At 43.2% G+C, this 15,806-nt stretch overlaps 1 protein-coding gene across 2 annotated transcripts in view; it reads left to right on the forward strand.

Moving 5' to 3' along the window:
- The window catches only part of TyrRS-m (Tyrosine--tRNA ligase, mitochondrial), a 51,665-nt gene that overhangs the window by 20,077 nt on the left and 15,782 nt on the right, over positions 1-15,806 (forward strand). For both annotated transcript variants that reach the window (XM_055069526.2, XM_050176571.3), the window contains exons 5-9: positions 1,258-1,359; positions 2,049-2,163; positions 4,272-4,350; positions 7,605-7,714; positions 15,672-15,770. In XM_055069526.2, coding sequence (XP_054925501.2) covers positions 1,258-1,359; positions 2,049-2,163; positions 4,272-4,350; positions 7,605-7,714; positions 15,672-15,770 — 505 coding nt within the window. The remainder of the gene's footprint in view (positions 1-1,257; positions 1,360-2,048; positions 2,164-4,271; positions 4,351-7,604; positions 7,715-15,671; positions 15,771-15,806) is intronic.

Genomic DNA, 15,806 nt, shown 5'->3' on the forward strand with positions numbered 1-15,806 from the left:
GGACGTAGAGGGAGTGCCGACCAGTGTCTTGGTGCGAAAGCAGAATTATACATTTGTAAGCAGACGTAACCAAGAGTCTGGCCAAACACTGTCTTGCTAGGCACAAGCACCTTTTGTAAATCAGATTGTCAACAATTGATGTTTCCTGGGTCTTTCCTTTTATTCACCCAGGTTGCCATGCATCATAACGTGTGTGTGTGGGGGGGAGGGGGGTTGGTGGAGGGGAGGGGGGTTGGTGGAGGGGGGGATCTGCACAGATAACCATGTTCTCAATCAGCTCATCATCACAAGATGCGATTAGCTTACTGTATATACTTTGGCATTGGTCCCAGACTTTGAAAACACTATGCGCTGTCCTAATTACCTTGCATTCTAGGTAGTGTGCTAGCTGGATTGCAGCAAGCATGGTTTGGCAGTGAAATTGGCCAAACTGTATTTATTGTAATGGAGCAGATGCGCCCCTATATGTTCAGAAGACAAAGATCCATGCCGTGATTGCTGAGAGCCTCTGTTGCTGGCTAACACTTGCAGTGGCTTTCAGGAGTGATCTTTCCAGCGAATGAACCTCCTTATATGTTCGGTAGAGGTGCAGGATGTCTATCGATCCCCATACCTCTCATGTCAATATGCCAAGTGATTGCCTATCTATTATCGCTTGCTGCCTACTGCAACCATCGGGGAGCTTGTTCTGTTACTTTTGCAGGGGTGGTGGTATGGATTCTGTCCTGTGTTTATGTAATTAGCTTTCTGATGAGAGCTCTTTTAATTTTTGGCATGGGAGGGGGCGGTGATTTACCATGCTGAAACTACACACAGGGTTATGAGGGACATCGTAGTGAAGAACTCTGGATTAATTTTTACCATCTGTGCTTCCTTAATGCGCACCCAAAGCACAGTAAACAAGCATTCTCGCATTCTGCCTCCATTGAAATGCTGCCTAGGATCAAACCCACCTCCTCGTGCTCGGCAGTGTAATGCCATGGCCACTGAGCCACTACAGCTGGTAAAGAGAGCTCTGTTTCTAATTAAAGTACTGCCACAATAATTTCACTGCACTAATTGGTCTGTCACATGCAGCTTTACTTAATTTGTTCTTCTGGTTTCCTTTTAAGGCTTCAAAGTTTTATCGTTACCTCAATTCGTTGAGAGTGCCATTTTTGCAAGAACTCGCTCAACACCTTTCTTTTGTACTTTGCCAACATAGCAGTATCTTCCTGAATGAAACGCGATAAAGGCTGGCTGTTTCGTGCCGTGCAGGATAGTCCGGAACTCGGAGTGGTACCTTGGCCACGATGTCATAGGCTTCCTCGGTACTGTCGGCCGAAACTTCAGGCTGGGGAAAATGATGTCACGAACGAGGTGAATCTTTTTTTTTTTTTTTTGTCCTTATCACTTCCTTCGACTTCAGTGGTTGACGATCATCGTCGCCGAACACCATCTGTTATAGCTTTTTAAGATGCACATGTTGTTGTATGAGAGCTTTCTGCGCTGATGAAGGGAAAGCTGCGGAGGCAAGGCATGCGCAAGTAAGAGCGCTTCTGTAGATAGTCTCACATATTCATCCGCATTAGCTTTATCTAAGGAAAAGGTAACATAAACATGTTAATTACACCAGGAGGACAAGGCAAAATACACCACTGGGTGTTAAATCTTACTTTTTTTGTTTTCTTTTCTCCACTGCCTTTGAGCAATACCAGTGCTCATGGAACTTAGGCTTATTCAGTATCTGTTCCAATTAACCAAAAGCGCTGTCAAGTGCTGCCAGAATGCTTCGCACAGTAACAAGCGCGCAGGGCCTTCATCCCTGTAGCTTCTCCTTCATTTCCACAGAAAGTTGTGAGTAGAAATATCCTCACTGCAACAAGTACACACCTTCAAGAATGTTAATTAATTAATTAAGCTATTGAGTGAATAGGTTTCTGGATGCGCGTGGCTAATTTGCTTACATTGGCAACCATCGTCGATAATTTATAACGCCATTCTTAATATATTTTTCTCATTTTCATTTCAGTTTCTTCCTTTCATTTTGTCTTCCTTTTTTTCCCCAGTGTACAGCAGCGGCTCAACTCTAGTGAGGGCATCAGCTTGGCTGAATTCTCCTACCAGGTCTTCCAGGCATACGACTGGCTGCACCTCTACGACAACTACAAGTGCCGCTTCCAGGTAACCGTGCGGTTTAATTGCACCTCTGTTGGTTACGCAGGCCGCAACAGTCTCGAGAGTACCGGCGACGGGCGGCCGCAGTTTGGATTGCCTCCCAGCTGTTAGCCAATTCTGGGAGCGATAAAAATAAACTGATTGTGGGTTTGCGCTAACCTGAGAACCGATTTGAGTAGCGTGCTTGAGAAGAGCGCACCATACTGGCCCATTGGTTGTGGCCTGGGGAGCACGAGGTTAGAGGTTCGGTTCCCAGTCACGGCAGCCACATTTAACTGCAGGTGGAATGCGAGAATGCTCATGTGCCTAGATTTAGGTACACGTTAAGAGGCCCCTAGAGCACTCTGAGCTCGAAAACTTGTTATTTATGCCAGCTGCGTACCAGTCTACACAGGCGGAGTACTTCTGTTTTAAATGTCACCATAATAGCAAAGTTGCAGGCGTTTTGTGAACAACCGTGTGGCCACTGTGGTGTCTCACTGCCCTTCGCACGATCCCTCTCTCCTCGCCGTGCGACACAATTCCTTGCAACATGGGAAAAGCTACAGGTACCATCAGCCAACTAGATGAAGAGCTTCTCCATTGTTCATCTCTGGTCGCCCTCTGTGCGACCCCGACTTAATGCAACCTTTGCAGCAGGATCAGTAGCACACTGTGGGTGAGCCTCCCCCCTCCCTTTCCTTCTCAAAACACACAGCTAGTTTGTCATGTCGACCTGTCAGTCGGCCAGTCGACAGATTTTACTTTGGTGACGTCACATGCATGACCTTGCTGGCATCACGATGTGCAAAGAAGGAACTGGAAAAGTTCAGGAAGTAGCACAGGATTGTTCTTTTTTTTTTTTTAATTTGTGGCTCTCAGGGTGCACATAAAGCTGCCACATTTGCCATAAATGTCATGGCATTGTCTACACTATGCATGTATTTATTTAAATCTGTTCAGGGTAGGGGAGGTGGTTAGGGGCCCTTGACAGAAAGCAAGGAGGCCGAGACTATTCCATTGCATTGGGGTCGGAAATTTTGGAATGTTAAACACCATAGTTATCTTTTTTTTCTTTTACCACTTTTGGTCTAGTGGGAAAAAAAATTAACGGGGAATTTGTCAAGGATGGCAGGAGGCTGTTTCAACGTCAAAAATCGTTTATCAAGGAACATCAGACTGTCACGTATGTACGGTACAAACTTATTTCGCAGTGAAACACCGAGACTGGCTTATTTGCTGTCAGTAACCTGAAGAGGTGCAAGCCATGCAGTTTACTACAAAAAGTTACCAGAGGGGAATTCATGTGGTAATGTCTGTGGGAGCTGTGAGTACGACAGTTCATCCAGCATGAGAAGGATATGTAGCAGTACACAGACTTGCCTAAACTTAGTCCTTTTGACTTCAAACGACTGTGAAGGTTTATCACATTCAACAAAATATGGCTTTGCCGATGCAGCAACTCGCCATTATTATGCATGTGTGCAGGACTTATTACTTGCTTTGTTTGATGATTGTCTTGAAGTTTAAAATGATAGCGCATAATAAATGATGCTACAAGAGCATCTGGAGCCACAAGCATAAAGATGGGACAAATCCATATATTGTATGTCGTTCACATGGTAGTGGGATGAGTGCAAGGCCCAAGTTTCCCGTAGTAATCTTCGTGGGAAACTGCTTATAGTTGAGACAATACCTAAGTCGTCTGCTGCACCATTCATCTAGACTAAACATGCAGGTTTCGAACATGCAAAATCACTCGGAGAGAGAGAGAGGAAAAATATTTTTTGATGATATGTGAAGTTAGCCTAGCAACAAGCCTGGCATCATACTTCAGGTGAGATGGTAAGCAATGGAAGAGAAGAAATGAGATTAACACAGAATGCAAAGCACACAAGTAGACAAACAGCCATGTACAGTAACATGAAAGAACTTACACAAAAGTTATTCACAGTGTTTCGTCGAAGATTGTATCCCATAGGAAAGCTATATTAGTGGGGCATTGGCGCGGTCCAAGAACATCCCGCAGCTAAAGACTCGTGTCGTGTTGCATTTTTAAACTGCCCTCGCAACATTTCAGGTTGCAGAGCAAAATCACTTTGCCAACGTAGTGACATTGGTCTTTGTCATTCCAGATAGGAGGTGGCGACCAGCTAGGCAACATTGATTCAGGCCATGACCTTATAAGAAAAACAAGGTCGGACGTGGGCTATGGTGAGATTTCTCTCTCTCCCTCTTTTTTACCCTGACTCATTGGGTACGACAAACTTAAAACGCAGTGTGACCTCCCAGCCGTATTATGTACCTCACTTGACTGTTGTAAACAATCCTTGCAAGTTAGAAATCTTGACGGCAATCCCATTGTTTCTTTTAAGGGACCTTGACCCCCTCAGCTCGTCGTTAGTGATGGTCCCTAACTGGCTCACGACAACACTTCCTTACAACGTAGATGGCAGTTGGCATTCTATCATCGCCACTTCTTTTTTTAACTTAGATTTCCAGTCATGCTTGCAGTCATATTTTTGTGTTCTAGCCATATTATTAGGTCATGCCAAGTTTTCAATATTAACATTATCATATCATGGTTGAAGGGTATAACTAAGGATTAATGACCACAGTGCTAAACATCCTTTCAACCTCAGGTGTCCTGCAACGTGTGAACATAGGAGCAGGCAGCTTGCCTATAAACCTGCGTATGGCACCTCAAGGCTACAAAGCTGTTGTTTTTAGTAACAATGGTAGCACTACTAGAATTTATGCAAAAAGGCCACGAATATTGTGCCTTGTCAAATGTAGGCCGGTACGTTTCATTAGAAAAAGTAATGCGGGAAAGTTGGGAGTCGTCTTAGATTCGAGGGTGTCCAACTCCACTCAACTCGAATTCTTTCTTTGTCGCTGTGGGTGGTTGACCAGAGCTGACACACGGTACCTACTGGTAAAACAGGTGCAAGTGCGTTCCCGCCCGGGGCCACGGCCACTAACAAACTCGGGGCTTGGAAAATTATCCTGCTGGATGGCATCGCAGCCTCACTAGAGCAGTTCCCCAGACGGCACGTAGGACAACCCTTGCTATGGACATTTCTCGAGAATTGTGTGGTGCCTTGTTCATCTTAGTTCTTGCGCAGCAATGACAGCAGTCTGTGCGCAATGCACCCCTGAGAAGCCAGATGCTCGGCTGGGGGTGCTGCTTGTACTATACGTCTTATACGCTACACATGGGTGTTTGGCAATGGGGATTGAGCAACGCCCCTCCCGCAGCCAGCTCCACTCTATCAACTCAACTCGCATTCGAGGAAAGCTCTAAAAATTTTCTGACCTTCATAGTTCTGGGCATTGACCCGGAATTGGAGGCGTGTCTAGATCCGAATAGATACGGTGAGTTTCTCCACACATCTTGCTCGACCCAGTCAGCAGCGAGAAATAAGGCAAGGATTGTGTGGATTGGTAATAAGATCCATGTCACCCTACCTTCCTTATTTCTGACATGCAACTTTCACCTTCAACCTCTGCACAGGGGTGTTGGAAAGCCTTCCTGCGGAATGTATTACATAAGGTGGTCACCTCATGCGAATAGTGTAGAGATTAGTCCATGTTAAGGGCAGCGTTTTGTTCTGATTTTATCGCTGGCTGTTTTGGCTCACTTTTTGCGCTGACAGCCACTTTAATGATTTATTTCACCTTTGCAGCTTTTAATTCTCGGATCAACGTAAGTTTCTGCATATCATGCACAGTTTTTATTGGCGGTCTTTGTGTGATGTATCTCTTAAAGAAGAATCGTATAAGCTCCGGCCCAACTCTATTGCGGCCTCTTCAAATAGTGCATGTAAAGCGCAGAAATGATTTTCCGGGATAACCCCTGGACCGATCCTAATGAAATTTATTGGATTTCAAAGAGAAAGGCAAATTCTAGTCACTGTTGCCAGCAGAATTTTGATTTAGGGCCTGAACTTCTTTTACGATAACTGACAAAAGTTGATAAAAAAGAAAGAAGGAAGAAGTTTACAAATACATAACTCTGCACCAAAACCGATATTTGCAGTTCTGTAAACTGTTTCCACTAGAGCATCCAATGCGGACAAATTTGATACTCTGTGAATTTTTATCTTGCTAAGTGAATTTGTCACAATATTTGCGGGGGTTTTGCATAAGTCATACTCACATATCAGTGCTGTATTTGATAGCCATGTATATTACATCAGTTTCGTTCGCTTTAGATGTGCTACTAGGTGCAACTTGCAGAATTGGGATATCATCTTTACTTGCCGAGTTACAGAGTTGTAAACTTGATAGTTTAGTTTCCTTTCCTGAAAGGTTGCAATGTTCAACAATTTTTATTAAAAGATTGACTACTCAAATAAAAAATCTGCTTCCTACGATAAATGGATATTGACTTTTTCTTTTAAATGCAGGAAACCTAATCAATTTCGGTGTAGTGGTTGCCGAAAGGAGTTCCTAAACTTTATGGCCTCGAGAATCCTCTTAATATTTTTTATGCTCGTCTTGCACCAGGCACCAGGCAGCGCTATGAAGGCTAGAGCGGCTTCTTTCACTGTTCCCGTCCACGACCAATAAGTAGCGCATCACATGCAAAAGAAAGATATTAAGCACAGGCCAAGTAATTCTATGAAAATTTATGTCTCTCACTTGCATGTCGCGAAATACGACATATTCATGACATTAGAGGCGTGGAAGGTCTGAAGCTACTGACCACCAAACAAGCAGAGCGGCACGTTTGTGCAACCATTGGCCATGGTGCCTCGTTTGCGCCTGCGACCAGAAGCACAGTATACTCCACAAACAGAAAGCTCAAAGGTACGCAAATAATACGTTAGACATAAATTGCTGTCCACAAGTAGTAGTTTTGATAGGTGCAGTAGTCCAGTCTTTACAAAGTGTCAGCAACGCACATCGATATCAAGAGCAAGTGCGCTGCGAAACAAGCGGAGTGAAACTTCTAACTGTCGCACTATACTTGCATGGTTTCTGCAGTGTTGCCTCGTAAGTATGAAATGGAGTATTCATATCCCCCCCCAACCCCTTCCCCTACTCCTTCCTCCATTAGCGCATGCAAGGTGTAAAAGATACACCTTATGCAGTGCAACTATAATATCCTCCCAGCCAAACATCCTTAGTTGGCTGTTCAAAAAAGCCAATTGGGTTCACTAGAGGCTTTGGCAAACACGATTTAGTTTTCCAAGCAGTGACCTCTTCATCACAATTGATAGTTGTGCGAGTTGGTGTAACTGCATTTTGTAGCGACAGCAAGTCGTGAGTCAGCGCATTTCCCGTGGCCTTCTTCATCATTGCGTGTTGTCTGTTTGCGATGTTCTTGCAAAAATGCAGTCAGCTCCGATTGTGGTAGCGCAGACCTTTCGTACGTGGTTTTCGTCGTCAAGTGGTCTTCCCTGCTTTTGCGAAACACATCCTGTTCACGTCTCTTCAGCCTCTCGTCTTCTCGTCCCTTGCAGGCCTCTTGGTTCCACTCATAACAGCAGAGTCCGGCGATAAGTATGGAAAGTCGTCTGGCAACGCCGTTTGGCTGGACCCAAGCAAGACGTCGCCATATGAGTTCTACCAGGTGCAGTGAACTGTGGTGCTAAAATATTAATTTTCGGTTGTGTTTGTGTCCCTGTCTCTCACCAAAATTTTAATAGACTTGAAGCCGGTTGAAAGAAACAGGCTTACTGCATTCACTCGTGTCTGGGCCAGCCCCGATTCTAAGCCAACCCCCGAAATTCCGAAGCCAGAAAAACTTGCTGCGAGTGTGGGCCGAACAAAAGAGCGAAGACAGCATTCACAAAATGAAAGCATAATTTATGGTAATATGAATGTGCCGAGCTCATTCTGCGTCACTATCTTTCTTATCGCTGTCATCTCATCGATGCCGAAGTCCCGCCCGGCTTAAACGTTTGATGATGCCTCTGCGGCTAGCACAGCTTTTTCGCTTGAAAGCGGCAGCATAGTGGTATCGCCTATTTGGTGCCATTACGATAACGCGATGCCACACACCGATACGACACGGGTCAAAATGGTGACGTCGCTCGTGTACTTCAGTTGGCTACTGGCATGGCTAGTAGCAGCTGCGATACTGACTTTTCTAGATGGCACTAGCTATGCACCATATTTATCAATTTCATTTAAAAGCTGGTGCTTTCTTTTTAATCCTCAAATCTAAGCCGACTTTAGAGTTTGGTATATGACTATTCGAAAAGAAACATCGGCCTAGATTCGAATAAATACGGTATGTGCTAAAAATAGTTTGTTATATCAGGTCATTTGATATACCGTATTTACTCGCATAATGATCGCACTCGCGTAATGATCGCACCCCTGAATTTTGTCATCAAAATTCGATTTTTTTTATTTTCCGTGTAATGATCGCACCCTGAACTTGCCGCAGCGATATGTTGTGTGCCAAGTCTAGCTAATAATGATCGCGCTTACCATCTGTCGAATGCTACGCGAACGACTCGTCTGCACGCACCAAACATTCTTAAGTAGATGCCTCATTTCATTACTTTCATCACTTTCCGCACTTCCATGGCAAAAAGACGTACAACCAAACTTGCCTTTATTATGGGTAGGCTTTATAATGGTTGTGGTCAACAAAAACAAAAAAGGCGCCTTTCGATTCTTTTCATCTGCACTTGTGAGCACGCAACAAATCGCGCGCGGCAATGATAGTAGCCACGTTTACTCTGATACGTTAAAAGTGTACCCTATTCATACGCCGATGCTTTTAACACAGCTAAGATATTCGCCTACCCTTAGCGGAAACGTGCCGTGTTAGGATAGTAGTGAAGACAGATGCCGCAGATGCCGCACGCCGGCCATGTGTTTCTATGTCACTGGCAGCTAAGCATGCCCATCTCTGTTTCTGTCCCCTCAAAGTGGACATGGCTACGTTATTGCCGCAAACTTGCCGATATTAACGATATTATTCATCACTGATACGGAAGAAACTGTTTCAATGCATGTAATGTACTCACGAGAAGAAAAAAAAAAGATCGCGTTCGGCTTGCTCCGCCGGCCGCCATTTTTGTTTTGGTGTCCCGCACCCGCATCCCGCAGCAAACGCGGGACGAAAAAAAAATGTTTTTTTCTCACGGGAAATTTAACCCGCGTAATGATCGCACCCCTGAATTTGCGTCAATTTTTCTGACAAAGAAGTGCGATCATTATGCGAGTAAATACGGTACTCAAACTTACCTATAACCAACTTAGGTAAACATCTTGGATGCATTCATTATATGTGGTTGTATTACTTTCAATGACGAAAAGAAGCAAGGAAGAAATCCATTCATTAAAAGCCAAACTAAATGTAGTAGGCAGTAATATCTTAAGTACCTAAGCACAACAAACGAAAACACTCCCATTTAGACTTGGTTCATGGCATGTAAGCGGCTTAATGATGCTGGCAGAGGACACCCAGAGTTCGACATATCCAGCGTTGACTTTGTTATCAGGGAGTTATTTGACGTGACCAGTGATCAGTAAATTTCGCATGTTCGATGTAGAAAATAGTTAGCATTATCCAGGTTCATTATATTTGGGTTTGACTGCACTGTTTAAGCTAGTCTAGCCACCATGTTAAGCTTTCCTTTTGCATGACACTCCACCTTGGCACACCTGTGACGGGCACTTCGCCCATCGCAGTTACTCTGTGACTGTGACGTTTAGCTCCTGAGCAAACGGTCGTGGTTTTGATACTCTGCCATTACTAAGGCGAGTTTAACAGCAGAAGTGAAGACGCAAGATAAAGGGGAGATAAGACAAAGATGTCACTGACAAACGCATTCTGGTGGGAGTGGAATGCGAATGTGTTCGCGTAATTGAGATTTAGGTGCTGTTAAAGGGACCCAAGGTGTGGTCTAAATAATCCAGAGACCCCTGTTGTGGCATCTCTATACACCTGTCTGTTTCTTTGCTATGCTTAAGTGCATTATTTGATTTGACTTGAGACTTCATGCAAATCATGTTCCATGACAGTCTGGATTTTTCACTAAATATTAGCATGTTAGCAAAGACATTTGTTTGTTAAAGGGAGACGTTCCTCAAAACAACTTTCTTTTTATTACTTGTATTAGAGGTTTCAAAATTCAGTCAAGTATGGAGTTTCCTATGCAGATTTCAAATATCTCACTACCTTTTGTGTAACTGTTATACTTTTAGAGTTATGCGATGCACAATGGCAAAATATAGTCATAATTATGTGCACTTTCTTATGTAATAGATTTTCATAAAAAGCATTGTGTTGTAGCTTGTTTAGCTCTTTGCAGATATTAAAGTGCCGATATCTAACCGAACAATGTGTACAATTACTGAAAATGTGCAAAAAAGTTAGAACATTTCAACTAATTTTTTTTTCTCAATTTTCTGAAATATAACCATGTACTTTTACAACTTACTGCTTTTGGATTAACAACACCTGCAAACGGGCTAGATGGTGCATTGCAGGTCGATGGAAAATACGCGCGCAGGAAGACACACACGAACAGCCGAGAAATAGCGCCTGTCCTGTGTCTTTCTAGGCTGTTCGTGCGTGTCTTCCTGTGCGCTTATTTTCTGTCGATCTGCTTTTAGGTATTGCAATTTCAAGTAGGTAATAGCACTATACATATTTTCAAGAATATGTATATCAAATTTTGTGACAATTGTAACTGTACAAGATTAATTTAATGTGATTGTGAAAAAAATTAGTTGAAGTGTCCTAATTTCTTTTTTTATAGTTCCACTAATTGTACATGCTCTTTGAATAGATATCGGCACTTAGCAGTCTACAAAGAGCTAGATGAGCTACAGGACAAAGTGTTTTGCCATTGTGTAGGACTTAACTCAAGAACTACAGCAGCTATACAGAAACTAATGACATAATTGAAGTCTGATTGAAATGCTCTATAAGTGGGTGGATTTTCCCATCTCTAGCACAAATATTAAACAAATGTTTTTGTGAGGGGCATCTCCCCTTAAGCAATACTGTCAGCCTGATCAGGGAGCGCTATCATAAGTGCGTCTTTGTGAGATAAGCGCTGGATGCAGTCAAAATACCAATTGTCAAAGTACAGTAGAATCTCTGTAAACGGAACAGTGGCCTCTAAGTTGGTTGGTTTTGTATTTGGGAAATTCATAAAGGAGAAAAGAAAATTAAGGTACTTTTGTTCATCGCAGCCAAAATTTTCAAAACTCTTTGTTGACAACCACAAAAGCAAGCTCTAAAGGATTTTTTCAAGCACAGACAGGATTTGAAATACATTGTCTTGCGACACCTTTCTTCTATATTCAGAAAACCATCCGACAAGTGGTGGCGAGGACTCAAACAGACAAAAATTTGATAGATTTTTAATGCATAGCATGTACAGGCCTGGGCAGCTTCGCGACACTGTCAATCCTCGTCCCACAGATTACCAAAATAAAAAAGACATAAATTTTGGACGTCTTACAGTGCACCGTTCAGTGATTTGGATTCCCACTGCACTACCGTGTGTTATTCTGCTGCCGACTAGAGCAGTAAGAGCTGTGTTTGTGTTCTGGTACATTACCGGTGCCACCTCAAAACCGAAACTTGCGAAGCCTAGTCAGTGCAGCAGCTGTCGACAAGGCCCGAACCACAGCACAAACTAGCTGCTGCATTCGCTTCTTTGTGCTTAACATATCTAACAACGTCAAGAGGGTGTATGACATATAACGCTGCACATCTGCACATCTTTCACAGTAAATGAACTCCTGTTAATGAGAAAGTATTTCTCAGGTCCCTTGAGGTTCCGTTTACAAGATTCTACTGTGTAATAGATATGCATAACATGAAACTTGATAGATTAAGCCATATGAAGCTAGAGTGAACAAGTTGGGTTAATAAAGGATGAGATCAGTGGGAAATCTACATGTGCGATAATACTAATGAGTATATTACAAAATAAAGATGGATTGTCGCTCAGTTGACTTTATGCCAACCGGTTTCTTCTTGTTCTTTTTTTTTAATTCATGTAAACTCATCCGCTGATAACGATGATAATGCGTTATATGTAGAGCGGGTGGCTCGTCGATGTAGGGTAATGGGGTTGTGGAAACAGGAGATGTCTGCAGGGCCTAAGGACCAGTTGATGCCGCATCTTACGTGGATACCCGAGCACTTTAGCAGCACGCTCAAAATTCGTATCTACAGTGAAGAGCACGCCTTGGCCATTTCAAATGGACTAAAGATTGATTGTCCAGAACACCCATAATTGCCTATAACCTTCCACCGTGCCCTGACTTGAGAGCATGTGCCGCCTGATCTTGTAGACACCTAACCGGTTCAAGATATCCTTATCTGCTCAGAATCATTGTCCTGCCAAGTTGTCCTGCATTGTTCTGCCAGTCCTGCCTAGTTGTGCACGAAGAACCTTAGTTTTAATTCATTTTTCTTGTGCTGAATACTGGATCTAAATAAGGATCTGCTATAATGATAGTTCACACAGTCGCAAAGCGTTGTTGTGTGCTTTATAAACTGTGGTGTGATCTGACAATAAACCAGTTGGTAATTTGTTCTCGCATATGTCACCCCATGTTCGCTTCGTATCCAGTGTTTCGTTTCATCCCCATTGCGTCTTACAGTACTTAGCGCAAGGAAAATGAACACACACCAACTAGCCCAATTCATAACTCTTCTTAGTTTTAAAGTCTCCTCTTCACACTTTTTGGGTGCTGACTGCTACTGTCTTGCCGATTAGACAGCTTGGGCCACTGTGTTTGTGCAACTGGGCACGTGCATCCGAGTATGTGTCTGAGTAGGTAACTTGTTGCCACTGGGTCTGTTCAACTGGGCATGTGCCTACTACAATGCTTGTAGTATCGCGAGACGTGCCATAGTGGGGGACTCTGGAACAATTTTAACCACTTGTGGTTCTTTAATGTGCACCCAATGCACAACAGATGGGCGCTTCTTCATTTCGCCCGCATCAGAATGTGGCAGCCGCAGTTGCATTCGGATGAAAAGTGGTCATCCCACAACAACGTTTACAGACGCTGTCGTGGCCTTCGATACATTGTGCGATTTGTACATTGACATACATGTCTGCACAGAAAGTGAAAAAGGGTGGTGAGTGCTCGATAAGAGATTGTTATTGTTGAACATTCAACCAAAGGACCGGATTAAAATCACAAGCGTCATTTAATGTAATTCGCAGCTACAACCACTACAAAAAGAAAAGAGCTTAACATTCCCGCGAACTGCCAGGCAGTGATAATGTGCTTTATTAGCTGTTTTTTTTTTGTTGGCTTTCTACTCAATTTCAAATAAAGGTTTGTGTGAGAATAACTTTTTGCTTCATCTGTAGTCCTGGCGGAACTGTTACCAGATGTAAATTCGGGAGTATTATGTGCCAAAACCACGATCTGACTATAAGGCATGCCATAGTGGGGGACATTGGATTCATTTTGGCCACCTGGAATTCTTCACCATGCACCCAATGCACGGTACGTGGGCCTTTTTGCATTTTGGCCACTTCGAAATGTGGCCGTTGGGATTTGATCCCACAACCTCGAGCTTAGCAGCACAACAGCGAAGCCACTAAGCAGCCACGGTGAGTAGGACAGTACTCACAACACGTTTCCGACATTTAACATTCTTTTTTTTTCCCCAGTAAATGAAGGGTTAAGCCCTCTACACCCCAGAGAAAATATCGGCGACTGTCAGAGTACCCTAATTATTTCAACTGTAATCCTTGTTTCTACAAACCTATTTTGGTTTCAGTACACTGGAGGCGTATGAGCCATGATGAATTGGCCTACTCCATTTTTTATTATCACCGTGGCTGCAGTGTACGAGCCCAGCCAGAAGAGATTGGCACAACACTCTTGTTTATTTTTTTTATGAGCAACGCTATCGTAACTAGCGTTATTGTGGTACAACATCAGCAAATCTTGCTCAGTGTAAGATGTCACGATAATATCGGTGACGACAGGTTTGGCATTTTGAGAACCATCTTTAGTAACAAACTAAAACATATTTCCCAACCTTCACACTTGCCAAATATGATCTTTCATGTGCAAGAAATGTGTGCTAGAGTTTCTATAAACTTGAAAATATTTGTAAGTCGGCCTTTAAGCATTTAGACTAGCTGACATAGTGTTTCTCGAGCAGCTTATGATCACAGGAATTGCTGAGGAGTATTTCTGAAGCTTAGTGCCAACTTTCATTGAGTATGATTGGCACTTGCTGCCCCCCCCCCCCCCCCCAAAAAAGAAAGAAGCTTCGAATCAAGGCTCAGTCTTGAATATAGAGATGATAAAAATATGTCTGTTATTGCCCCAATGGCAAAGCATTGACAGCAATAGCAAATTATTATATAGACTACATAAGAAAGAAAGGCTTGTAGTTTCATGGGCAGTGTAAATTGCTGTAAATTCTCGCTCGCTAACTAAAGAGGCGTGGTTTCGCCCAACCAATGCATTTACTCCCTTTTTCTGATGTTTCATTCGAATTAGGGAGCCCAGCCAACATCTGAAACCAGGTGGCTTCTTGAATGACATTTCTGAATCGCACATCTGGACTTTCTTGATAATCAACAGTATACTCAACTTGTCTCTTAACCCATTGTGCATCCCTCGTCCATGTCATCCTCATTGCACCTTTGTGTCCTCGTACCCCTCCCCCCGTGCAAAGTAGCAGGCCAGAGTGCGCCATCTCAAGCCGACCTCTCTGCCTTCTTTCAAATAAGTTCTCTCTCTCTCTCTTGTAAGCTAATGTTTACTGCAATTCGTACTGCCCATAAAACTCTGATTGTTACTCCCTGCAATAGTCTCATAATTTCCTGTTGCTGGCACTGCTTCGCAAAACTGCAGGCTTTTTTTCTTTTCTTTTTTTACGCTCTTCTTTGGAATTATTTTATCCCCCTCCCTCTCCCTATGAAAAGTAGCATGGCATTGGTCACTTGCACAGTTAAAAAAATATATCTCCCTGTAATAAAGAGATTCTCTCTTGCACCAGTATACTCGGTTCACTGTGCGCCTGGCAGGGCCAGTAATGATGTCATTACTGCAGACTCATTGTCTCAGTTCACATCACGGTTAGAATCCATATCAAGCAATCAGTAACGCAGTCTTAATCACATAATATGCTTTGGAACTCTTGTAAGCCACGCTGATTATCGTGAAGGTGTTTGCTGTTATTTTTGTTCCTGTCTGCTGTCCTTTTCATGATGTATTCTCTGTATTGCTGTGCATGTCTCCTAGATATGTGATATCTATATTTGTTTTGTTTTTTTATGTATTCTTACCTTGTTCCTTTGCATTCCTTGTTTGGCTTATTGACATGCAGTTTGTACGTGCATGTTTATTACCATGTATTTCATATTTGTATGTCCACCTGCTATGGCCCCTGATGGGACTGGCAGTATTGAAAAATAATAAATAAATAAATTACGGCAGCAGTTGGATCATAGCGGTACGCTAAAGCATTCTAATCACTATGGCAATTGTTTCCGAGCTCACAGCACGGGACCACAATCGATCAGGTTGTAACAGTGCTTTCTTATTTTTCTTCTTTCCTTCGCCAGTTCTTCATGCGCTTGACAGATGCCGAGGCGGTGCAACTTCTAAAGCTATTCGTCTTTGCCGATCTGCATGAGCTGGATGCCCTCATCGAAGTGCAGATGGTAAGCGTAGAACAATGTCTCATGAAACAAGGTCAC

This window comes from Dermacentor andersoni, chromosome 8 (genome assembly GCF_023375885.2).
Source record: "Dermacentor andersoni chromosome 8, qqDerAnde1_hic_scaffold, whole genome shotgun sequence".
NCBI classification, from domain to species: domain Eukaryota; kingdom Metazoa; phylum Arthropoda; class Arachnida; order Ixodida; family Ixodidae; genus Dermacentor; species Dermacentor andersoni.